The following is a 12,044-nucleotide window of genomic DNA, read 5'->3' on the forward strand; positions in this document are numbered from 1 at the left end:
AAATCTTTAGAAAATCATATCTTTTAATCCGTAACTCGGATTAAAATATTTTCAACATCAAAGTTGCTCAGAGCGACGAGACGAATCCGGATACGCAGTCCGTTCGTCCGCCACACACCCCTAACCTATCGAACCCGCAACTTTCCCCCTCCGGCTCCTCTGCCCGAAAACACGAAACACCGGGGATATTTTCCTGGATGTTTCCCCCCTTAACCGGTACCACCTCATACCACGCTAGGGCACGCCTAGCATCGTTACTTGTCTTGTCATGCATCGATATGCATCTGTTTACATGGTATTCATTGTTTCTTCCCCCTCTTCTCTCCGGTAGACTACGAGACCGACGCTGCTGCTGCCCAGTTCGACTACGGAGTTGACGACTCCTCTCTCTTGCCAGAGCAACCAGGCAAGCCCCCCCTTTGATCACCAGATATCGCCTACTCTTCTCTATACTGCTTGCATTAGAGTAGTGTAGCATGTTACTGCTTTCAGTTAATCCTATACTGCTGCATAGCCTGTCCTTGCTACTACTGTTGTTACCTTTACCTGCTATCCTACTGCTTAGTATAGGATGCTAGTGTTCCATCAGTGGCCCTACACTCTTGTCCGTCTGCCATGCTATACTATTGGGCTGTGATCACTTCGGGAGGTGATCACGGGCATATACTATATACTTTACACTATTACATTACCTGTGATACTGCTCGGAGATGGGGGCTGAAAGGACAGGTGGCTCCATCCCGGTAGAGGTGGGCCTGGGTTCCCGACGGCCCCCAACTGTTACTTTGTGGCGGAGCGACAGGGTAGGTTGAGACCGCCTAGGAGAGAGGTGGGCCTGGCCCTGTTCGGCGTTCGCGGATATTTAACACGCTTAACGAGATCTTGGTATTTGATCTGAGTTGACTACGAGCCTATACGCACTAACCAACTACGTGGGAAAGATATGGGCACTCGGCGTCGTGGTATCAGCCGAAGCACTTCGTGACGTCAGCGACTGAGTGGCGCGCGCCGAATTGGACTGGAACGCCACTAGGCTAGGTCTACTTTCGGCCGCCCTCGCAACATGCAGGTGTGTTCAGGGTGATGGGCCCAGACCCCTGGGCGCCTAGGTTTAGACCGGCGTGCTGACCTCTCTGTTGAGCCTAGGTGGGGCTGCGACGTGTTGATCTTCCGCGGCCGGGCATGACCCAGGAAAGTGTGTCCGGCCAAATGGGATCAAGCGTGTTGGGTAAGTTGGTGCACCCCTGCAGGGAAGTTTAATCTATTCGAATAGCCGTGATCTTCGGTAACAGGACGACTTGGAGTTGTACCTTGACCTTATGACAACTAGAACCAGATACTTAATAAAACACACCCTTCCAAGTTCCACAGACAACCCGATGATCGCTTTTCCACAGGGCGACGAGGGGAGGATCGCCGGGTAGGATTATGCTATGTGATGCTACTGGAGATGCTACTTGGAGATGCTACTTGGAGATGCTGCTTGGAGATGCTACTTGGAGGACTTCAATCTACTCTCTTCTACATGCTGCAAGACGGAGGCTGCCAGAAGCGTAGTCTTCGACAGGATTAGCTATCCCCCCTCTTATTCTGACATTCTGCAGTTCAGTCCACTGATATGGCCCTTTACACATATACCCATGCATATGTAGTTTAGCTCCTTGCTTGCGAGTACTTTGGATGAGTACTCACGGTTGCTTTTCTCCCTCTTTTCCCCCTTTCCCTTCTACCTGGTTGTCGCAACCAGATGCTGGAGCCCTGGAGCTAGACGTCACCGTCGACGACTACTACTACACTGGAGGTGCCTACTACTACGTGCAGGCCGCTGACGACGACCAGGAGTAGTTAGGAGGATCCCAGGCAGGAGGCCCGCGCCTCTTTCGATCTGTATCCCAGTTTGTGCTAGCCTTCTTAAGGCAAACTTGTTTAACTTATGTCTGTACTCAGATATTGTTGCTTCCGCTGACTCGTCTATGATCGAGCACTTGTATTCGAGCCCTCGAGGCCCCTGGCTTGTATTATGGTGCTTGTATGACTTATTTATGTTTTAGAGTTGTGTTGTGATATCTTCCCGTGAGTCCCTGATCTTGATCGTACACATTTGCGTGCATGATTAGTGTATGATTAAATCGGGGGCGTCACAAAAGCCTCCTCCAGGAGCATCTGCAGGCGGAGGAGCAGGTCGTCACCGGCAGGGCGGTCATGCCGGACATGGGCCTGGCGGAGCAGGAGGCGCTGCTCGAGTCCTACCACTCCGCCCACGAGATCTACCTTGCCCGTTGCCGGTACCGGCAGCGGGTGATGGACGTGTTGGCCGCCGGCAAGGAGCGGGAGGACGACGAGGGCGAGGCATTGTTCAGCGACGAGGAGACCGTGCCCAACGCGACGGCCACGAAGAAGTCGGCACGTCCGCGGGCAGCGGGCAAGAGTAGTGTACGGTAGGTCGTTGCCGCTCGGGTCCCAAGAAGGCCACCGCTCCTCCCTTCCCGTCGACGCCAAGCTTGGTAGGCTCAGCATCGACGCCCAATTAGTCGCTTGGCGGCGACGTCGAGGCGGACAACTTCACTTCCCTGGGCTCCGGAGGCGGAGGTCACGGAAGCAGAGCTGGAAAAAGCCAAAACTTGCGTTTTCTTGGTTCAAGGCCGGAGACGGGGACCGGACGACGCTGGCGATCATTTAGCCCGCCTAGGACCGCTTTCATGTATTTGTAATGAAATCCGTCATGTTTACATGAAATCCGTCGTGTTTATATAAAATTCGGCCGTGTTTGCACGAGTTCTGTCCAGTTAGTTTGAATTAATGTGAAAATATATACGGCTAGTGTTGAATGACTATCTCTCGCATCCGTGTCCCCGGACTGGTCCGTGTTCATGACCGGATGTGGTATGTTTTTTTGCGTGTTGCGATCGGAGATGGCCTTATTGACAGACAACCCAATTTTTACCCCACCCAGAGGTAGAAAGAAGGCTTCCTGGGCAACCAAGCACGCTGGAGGCAACTTCCAGGTAGCAAGCGCGGATAAACAAATCGGTGGCAAGCGCGACTCGTCCACCACTCAACTCAACCCAACCCAGCAACCAAACAATTGATCACCCTGGAATAACAAGACAACCCAAGACAGAGTAGAAAAGCAATAAAACAAGTAGCCAACCATGGCATAGATTTAGAATCATACTGTAGATCACGTTCGCACACTCACACGCAACGGCATGGAGATCCATCGATCGATCTCGGGAATCCTCATGGATATGCTCCGCTTCAATCCAAGCAGCCAGTAGCCAGCCAGATGCTCAACCCGCTGGCCATATAATTAGCAAGCTCCCATCACTGTACCAGCGGTAGCGTCCCACATCATCAGCCACTTCTTTAGCGGATTGATTAGCCATTTTCTGGGGTCAGAGGCGGAAGTGAGCGGGGTATATCAGCCGCATATGCTCTCCGCAACCTCGCGTTGACTCCATGGATCCCAGCATATTCTTCGCCTCCGGCTGATTTTCTATTGCCCCATCCTCACAAAAATGGTTTCTTTGCCTCATCGGAGCCACCACTAGGTGCTCAGCCCATTTTCTTACCAGTTCCGTCCGTTTCGCCGACCCTGCTCCGGCGCAAGCGACACGCACCTGCGGCGCTCAGGCTTCGATTGGTTGGTTGGTGATCTCGGCTTGACCGCGCGGCGCAGCCAGTATAAAGGGCGGGGTCACCGGAGAGGGAAGAGAGGGAGAGGAGGCGGATCCATCGGTCGTGCGGTCGGCCATGGAGATCCTGAGCCCGTCGCCGCCGCCCAGCCCGGCGAGGAACCAGTTCGTCTACGGCGGCGCCGGCGCGCTCCTGCGCCGCGACCAGGCCGGCGCCGGCGCGCTGCTCCACGTCGCCGTCGGGAGGTCGCCGGAGAAGACGCTGCCGCTGCTGCGCTGGGCGTTCCGCCGCTTCGCCTGCGCGCGCGTCGCCCTCGTCCACGTCCACCAGCCCTCCCCGGTCATCCCCACCCTCCGTACGCCCCCCCCAATCCCAATCCCAACCCTTTCCCTTTCCTTTCTTGCACGAATGAGATCTCCTGACAGCAATTCACACTCCAGTGGGGAAGATTCCGGCGGCTCAGGCGACGGAGGAGCTGGTGCTGTCGCACCGCAGGTCCGAGAGGGACGAGAGGAACCGGATCCTCCTCGCCTACCTCGCCTTCTGTCAAAGGGCGCAGGTACCTCTCCATTTCCCTGTCAAAACCTGCTCTTCCCTTTTACTACAGATTATCATTACTACTAAGTAGTAGTAGTAGTAGTAGTAGTAGTACAGATCAATTAGCTGACCAAGCTGACTATTTCCTTTGGCCACAGGTGCAGGCAACTGTTCTTGTAACAGAGAACGAACAGATCAACGACGGCATCGTCGCCTTGGTCAGGGATCATGGGGTCACAAAGCTTGTCATGGGTTCTATACCGGATAAGTAAGCACCGCTCCGACTGTCGTCAACTACGATTTAAACACGACATGATCTTCTTGCCTGTGCTACGAAAGGAATTGCGTACTGTTGAAACATGTTATCACTAAGTGGGTTACATGATGAGAAAAAAAAAAGAATGTGTATTCTGCCAACCTGCCTCCCTGCCTCGGAGTCTTGACCATGTTCAGTTAACCATGAAAAGGCACCGATAAAACTAGAATAGGCGCAAATCAACACACGCCTAGTTAAGTCCTCTCATATACTATACTACTCTGTTTTGCAAACACATCAAACACAAGTTCCTGGTCAGATGTAAGATGCTTCATTGTTCACTAAACAATGAAGAATAGCATCCATATGTCTGTTGTTATTGTTGTCTTGGGGTGTTCTTCATAAAAAATGTGAACAGCGACCATTATCCAGTTGCTGAGTTTGTGGAGATGTAGTTTTTCCGGTGGTCTCCTTTTGCATTTTCCTAACTTCAATGCTCTCTATCCATGAATGTAGTTGCTTCAAGTTAAAGGCAGGCCACAACAAGGAATATTTTATGGCAAAGAACGCTCCAGCATTTTGTGAAATTTGGTTTGTATGGAGAGGAAGACACATCTGGACCAGAGAAGCAAGCGCAGCGATTGGCAACAGCATCTCAATCTACAACCAAGATGATACTATGATGACCAGAAAGAGGACTAGGTTCAGCCCAAATAGCAACGACGCTGAACCCGTGCTTGCTGAAGGCACTGAATCAGATAATGGTCGAGTGAACCATTATGGAGCTCTTGGAGCTGATGCCAGCCGTTTCTACAATATGAGAATATCAAATTTACATGATGCAGAATCTGCATTCAACTCAACCCTCTGGCCTGATTCCTCCGTACTTGGGGGAGCATTGCAGTTACATTCTAAGGTGGCCCTTCTGCTTCATTTCTATTTTACTAGTTTTGTACTTGGAGTTGATCTTACTGTGTTAAAACTTAAAGTTAATGATATCTATCAGGAAATGTTGGATGCAAATCTCAAGCAAGTCATGGTTGAAGCTGAGGGATCTAGGAAGGAAGCTTTTCTTGAGCTTCTCAGGCGCAAAGAAATAGAGTCAAAAGTGGCCAGTGCTTTTGTCAGGGTATGCAGCCACCTATTGTCACCATTTTACATAAGCCGTCTTTTTTCACTAAATTGCTCCATTCCTTTTACTGTGCAACTCCTAACATCCCATTTTTGAATACTGTGAAGGAAACTATGCATTTATTTCTTTGCTTACCTGGCTTCTGCTCTTTTATCAGGTAAAAGCTTCTGAGTCTTCTAAAAAACGAGAAATGAAAATAAGGGAGGAACTTGAAGGTTTATTTGTAGCCGCAAGAAAGCAGCATGAAGATCTGGCAAGAAGTAAAGAAAAAGCTACAGCTGTGTTGGACTCTTCTATGAGAAGATTAGACATCCTAGATGCTCGTGCTAAAAACATGAGCCTTCGGATGGATGAAGCTGTGGCGGAGCTCGAGGTGATTCAATCTTCCATAAATATTCTCAAGCAGGAAAGATCAAAGGCTCATAAGAAAGAAGATAGACATACCAACCATGTCAAAGAAGGGTGCACATACAGCCATTCCAAGTTGCCGAACTGCAGTTCAATTGCTCTTGGTGATGATCCATACACCTATAGACAATTGACACTGTTAGATGTGCAAGCTGCAACATGTAAATTCTCAGAGAGCTTCAAATTACGTCCAAGAGGTCATGGGTGCATTTACAAAGGAAAAAATATGAACAGGAGTGTGATGATTCATAGGTTGCACTCAGATAGCAAGAGCTCGATGCAATTCCAGCGGAAGGTACTCCCTTTACCCTGCTTCTTACGCTGTTATATTTGATGCTGTGCATTAGTGATTAATCAATTATTGAACATGGCATCATGAAATTTGAAAGTCAAAAGGCAGTGATATTCATGAAATGGAACTATACGTGTCTTGATGAATAATCTAAGGATGCATTTTCTCTAGATTTATCCAGAACTTTGTAGTTTTAGGTTGCGTTTTCCCTAGAATTTATCCAGATTTTGTAGTTCCATGTCTGTCGTCATATGAACTGAAACAGACCAACAACTAAATCTGTGAATATATATTACTTTCTCCTTGGAACATAATCAAGCTTGAAGTACTGTGGACGCTAAGCAATACGTTTGGTCTACTTTGCTTGAGCCATTTACTTAGTCTGCTGTATATATGTTCTGCTTGTGAGTTGTGATGGCTAATATAGTAAGGAAATTCCTTTTAAAGTGATCTTTAGTTTCAAATTCTCTTCAATGGTTGTATAAACAAGGTTTGTGTAGCACTAACTATTATTTATCTGACGGAATTTTTTTCATTTTTGTATTGCAGGTGTACATCCTAAACAAAGTGAGGCACCCTCATCTAGTGACATTGGTTGGGGTATGCCCAGAGGCACTCTGTCTTGCCTATGAATATCCGAAAAATGGGAGCCTTCATGACCATCTCTTTGGCGAACTCAACAGTGCCCCACCGTTGCCATGGAAAATCCGTGCACGCGTTGTGGCGGAGATCTCGAGTGCCCTGCTGTTCCTGCATTCATGTAAACCACAAGTGATGGTTCATGGTGGCCTGAATCTCGAGAACGTCCTTCTAGATTCCGACTTCCACTGCAAGATAGCCGATTTCGGTACATTGACAGAGGAAGACTCGAAGGATCATCCAGCGTTGGATTCTAGACTGCTGGCACATAAGTCTGATATCAACTCCTTTGGTACCGTGATAATGCAGCTACTAACTGGTAAACAGGCTGGTAGTCCAGGCCTTGCTAGCGAAGTAAGGCGCGCTCTGTCCTGCGGAAAGCTGTCGTCGATCTTGGATCCAATGGCTGGGGAGTGGCCAATGGAGGCGGCCCGGCGGCTGGCGGAATTTGGGCTCGAGTGCATTGGAGATAGACCGGAGCTGACTCCGGACACGGTACGAGAACTGGAGCAGCTGCATCTGATCAGGGGGCGGCAAGTACCGTCCTTCTTCCTGTGCCCAATTCTCAAGCAAACCATGGATGATCCTCAGGTGGCCGCGGACGGGGTGACGTACGAGGGGCGCGCTATTCGTGAGTGGATCGAGGATGGCCGGGCCGTGGCCGACCTGAAGCTGAAGCACCTCGACCTCACCCCCAACCACGCCCTCCGGTTCGCCATTCAGGACTGGCTCTCTCAGCCTCAATGGTGAATGATGATGATGATGATGATGATTCTCCAGCTGCTGTTTTCAGCTTGCAACTAGCTAGTAGATATGTAGAGCCCTTCTGTGTACATACATGCTTCTGCTACTTCTGTACAGCAGTGTACTACTAGCTTAGTGTAGGCCAGTGCAGTGAATGGAATTTTTGTTTTTGTTCAATTTTTTTTTTGTGTACGAATCATTATTTTTCTCTGTTCATTGGTGGTATTTCTGTGTCGTCTGACTATTATTTTGTTTTGATTTTTTGGATGCAAAATCGTTTTTTTCTCTTTCAGGATATCGAGGTTTCTTCCGTTAAACATGGCATGGCCAGCCCCCGCCTTTGTTTTTTTGAAGGCATGGCCAGCCCCCGTCTGATACAGGGGAGAACCTGTTTTTTTCTTTCTGGGTATTGTATTGGGCTGCTTAGGCTGAATATAAGGTACATGGGCCCGTCCTCTGTGCTGCACCGGGAGGACAAAAGCCCAGCTAGCCACCCACCCACCCGTTTCCCTTGTCGAATTTCGAATTGGACTGCTGCGAGCGAGCGAGACGAGACGGCAATCCCCAATCCCACTCCGCCATGGACGACCAGGACCTCGACGACGCGGCGCTCTGGGCCTCCGTCGACACGGCCGTCGCCGAGGCCTCGCGCCGGGCGCTGCCCAGGCCGCCGCCCTCCCCCGCCGTCTCCCTGTGGCCCACCCCCGACGACGACCCCCACCGCGGCGAGGCGCTGCAGCCCGCCCGCCCCTTCAAGCTCCCGCGCGTCGCCGCCTCCCACGGCCGCGGCCGCGCCACCCCGCCCCCGCCGTCGCCCTCTTCTCCCCCGCCCTACAGGACGCCCGACGCCTCCAGGCCGCTGATGCTCGTCCAGAGCCCGCACCCCGAGCTGCCCTGGGTCACGGAGCCCAGCGCGGCGGGGAGCCCCGTCGCCGCCGCCGCCGCCCCGCACGGCCTCTTCCCCTCCGCCGCCGCGTCCGTCGCCAGCTTCAGGAAGTACCAGGAGGTAGCCGTGTCGGTACGCTATCATTTCTCACATCCCATTCCATACCTAGCTACTTCTCTCTGCCTGCCTGCCTGCCTGCTTGCCTGCTTCATCGGAACAATACACTCGTCTCGTGAGAGATTTTTTGTGGCGATGGTTCTTCTCGTTAGCGATCGTAAATTCGCCGAGAAAGCTTGATCGAGTCACTACCCAGGCATATTTGAGATGCAAATTATATGCTGCTGTCGTCTGTTGATCGAAAATTATTTCGGGTCATACATTGCATTGGGGAAACAAGCATGATTCTCTGATGTGCAATTGTCGTCGTGGCATTCCTTACATTACATGCTAGTGTAGTTTCTTCCCCAATTTTTTACGTGCCATGGAAAGCTCGGATTTATGGTTTACACTTCTCCTTTGGAGTTGCAAATTATTCGAGAGAGCCTGATCAGATCATAACTCTGCACTATTCGAGATAAAAAATATATATAATAGTGATCGAAATTATTCCAAGTAATACATTACATAGGGGCACATGTTTCTCTTTTACTACATTACATGCTAGTGTAGTTTCTGCGCCCGGAGTCTATGGTTTACCCTTCTCTCCCAACATTTTTGTTTCAGATTCTAGATAAAAGCGACTACACCGTGATCAGTGGGAACCCATACATAAAGAAGTCAGGTCCGTGCTCTTACACTGCTGTGACTGACTGTAAGTTCTGATTATAGAGTGGGAATCTTCATCGTGTAACTTCTCTAATCCATCTCAGGGTGGAGAAAAATATCGTGCTTCTACAATATCTCGTTTGAAATCAAGGACCACTCTATTGAATTTGATGACAGCCACAATGTCAACCGTGCTGAATTTCTTGTCAGGGCATCTATGCAGTATGTCATTTTGTATGCATTTGGAACTCATTCTGTTTTTGCAGATCCTCCAGTCATTGGTGCTATTAACTTGTTATTTTCTTTTTCCTATGTGTATGAAGAAGTGGCAGGTTCTCAGATGGTTGGGGTTCATGTGATCGGCGAGAAAAGAGATTCAACAAGCCAAACCATGATATCCCCAGTACAGCTGAAACCAGAGCTAAAAACAAAGCTTGTCAGGTAAAGAAGAATACATCCTCTGGTTTTCACCTTTATCTCATTTAGATTTAGATAATGGTCTCCTGTTTTGCCTTTATTTTTATGAACCAAAAAAGATCTATTACAGCATGTTCTCCGAGTTCTTTTTTTACTTAAGTTCCCTTGCAGCTACTACTTTGTAATGAATTGATACTGAAGTGTGAAAACTACATTAGTCAGTAAATTATTCAGCTAGGGTCTTCCCAAGGGAAAGAATGGTACATTGGTACTGTATATGGTTATATTTTCTCGATAAAGAGATCATGTATTTTAAGATAAGAACAAATCTTGTCAGGTAAGGGAGAGTCCATCCTCTGTTTTGTCACCTTTGGCCTCCTTTTTTGCTCTGCCTGTAGTTTTGTGGACTACAAATTCTGCTCCAGTATGGTCTCCTAGGTGTTTTTACGTAAGATTATTACTTGATGAATTTATGCCGAAGTGTAAAACCTTCCTGAGTAAGCAAAGGATCTAGTTCGGACTTCCCAGTAGAAAGAGTGTTACATTGGTACTGTGTATGGCATTCTTGTTTGATGAAGAAACGATGAGTTTCAAGATATGCACACATTACATTGTTCAGTAGTTCCGAACCAGATACCAATACGAATATGCGATACAATGCCATGTTAATTTGGGGGGTCTGGCCAGGCCACAGAACACTGTGAGATCTGTACTGGCCCAAGGTTACTGCAGAACGAAATAAACAAGAAATCTTGCAGAAAGGACCATGTGCTGCCTCGGTGCTTACTGGCATGATGGTTAAGATTTTTGGTCAAGTAGAGTTAGTTTCGTCCATAAACTGAGTTGCCAGCTCCGTAGTTGATTGCTAACCAGAGGGTAGTGACAGCCAATGTTCCTATTCCTGCTTGTGTGCTTGTTTGCTATTCTTCCTGTTCCTGTTACGAGACGACCTCGGCTCAAGCTGACCCCACACCGAACCAAGTGTTTGATATGATTTCTGACTGGTTTCATACTGGTGAGTCACTACTGTCTGTAGTAAGCGCAGTTCTGAGATGCAGGTTTTAACCATGTGCAATGCATTCAGAATTTCTTTTTCCGAGTTGTGCGTTAATGTTTGACACTTATGTCCATATATATTGCGTTCAGCTGAGAAGTAAAGCTATATGCGGATGTTTAATCGCTCCAGTTGTAAATGTCTTCCTCAGGATCTTCTTGGCATCGGCCACAACCGTCCGGGATGAGCGAGGCGTTGGTCCAAGGTCTGGCTGAGACACTAGCAACTCTTCTGTCCTGGTGAACTGAAGACTGTATATACACTGTAAGCTGAAGACTGTAAACATTGAGGCACAAGTGCCTTAACGCAGGACCAAGGATGATAGGACACCAGATGTGAGCTCACTCGTTTTCGGATGCTTCGAGAAAGCGCGATCGTTGCGTCGCTGACTGTACATTCCCCATTAGCAGCGAAGTTTCAGTGGCAGACATGAGAATGTCAACTGCTACCTCAGCCACTGTGGATCTCTGTAGACTCTGGATTCTATTACGCGTGGGAGATCGCAGCCAGGTGGTGGTCGCACATGGGAAGAGTCTGGCTTCACGTTTTGGTTGTCATGCTGTTCTTGGGCACGGATGCACGATGCCCGGTGACTCAGATGGTAGGGCTGCGACGGGTGTCGATTGTTTCAGTTGTTTGGATGCGTCCCTTCAGAGATGCAGTGGGTATATGATGCACATTTCTTCTGTCATTTTTTGTGTGTGAGGGGGTCATTTTGTAGATTTCAGTATCATCCTCTGAAACGTCGGAATAGATTCCAGTCGAATCAACTGCAGACTTTGTTAAACAAAGTCGGCAGGTTGATGAATTTGTTTGGTCAATCAGTAATGGACGGCTAAAAAAAAGCTGCCCGTTCAACGTTAAGGTGAATTTGTTTGGTGGGCAGCTCAGGAATTGTGCGAGGGACGGATAACCCTTTGTCCACCCTTCATCCACAAAAAAAACGTTAGAATAGCACTTGTGCACAAGATTAGGGGGAGAATGTTAGGAGTAATCTTGATTGATTAGTAAGATCGTGAGAGTCTAGTACTGTTCGAGTACTGCTAGAATGTCCGGTCTATGTACGGGTAGGTTGTGCAGTTGTGCTAGCTTGCCGTGTCCTAGTGTACGTAGGTAGAGTCCTAGCAGTAATCAGATTAGATTAGGAATCCAAGTATAATTAGAGAGGTTGAGGTCGGTAGCGCTTGTTCGGTTGCTGCATATATATATGCACAACTCTACGTGAGTTTTGTATCAACCGTGAGAAAAGGAGAAAATAATAAGAGGGAAGAGAAAGGC

At 48.7% G+C, this 12,044-nt stretch overlaps 2 protein-coding genes across 4 annotated transcripts; both read left to right on the top strand.

Annotated features, from left to right (window-relative positions):
- Positions 1-3,082: 3,082 nt before the first annotated feature.
- Positions 3,083-7,891, top strand: LOC123043480 (U-box domain-containing protein 33). Of its 3 annotated transcripts, XM_044465943.1 has the most exons (8): positions 3,092-3,991; positions 4,077-4,195; positions 4,332-4,441; positions 4,946-5,345; positions 5,436-5,558; positions 5,719-6,264; positions 6,811-7,395; positions 7,492-7,891. In XM_044465943.1, the coding sequence occupies exons 1-8, from the start codon at positions 3,754-3,756 to the stop codon at positions 7,648-7,650; spliced, it is 2,280 nt and encodes a 759-aa protein (XP_044321878.1). In that variant the 5' UTR covers positions 3,092-3,753; the 3' UTR covers positions 7,651-7,891. The 3 variants fall into 3 exon arrangements, with proteins under 3 accessions (XP_044321876.1, XP_044321878.1, XP_044321877.1); XM_044465942.1 differs by having other exon boundaries at positions 3,093-3,991; positions 6,811-7,891; XM_044465941.1 differs by having other exon boundaries at positions 3,083-3,991; positions 4,946-5,558; positions 6,811-7,891.
- A 268-nt stretch (positions 7,892-8,159) lies between these two features.
- LOC123043481 (uncharacterized) lies at positions 8,160-11,630 on the top strand. Its single transcript, XM_044465944.1, has 5 exons — positions 8,160-8,662; positions 9,254-9,311; positions 9,400-9,517; positions 9,619-9,736; positions 10,918-11,630. Exons 1-5 carry the CDS (start codon positions 8,225-8,227, stop codon positions 10,951-10,953), a joined length of 768 nt encoding a protein of 255 aa, XP_044321879.1. The 5' UTR covers positions 8,160-8,224; the 3' UTR covers positions 10,954-11,630.
- Positions 11,631-12,044: the final 414 nt, after the last annotated feature.

This window comes from Triticum aestivum, chromosome 2B, assembly GCF_018294505.1.
Source record: "Triticum aestivum cultivar Chinese Spring chromosome 2B, IWGSC CS RefSeq v2.1, whole genome shotgun sequence".
NCBI lineage: Eukaryota > Viridiplantae > Streptophyta > Magnoliopsida > Poales > Poaceae > Triticum > Triticum aestivum.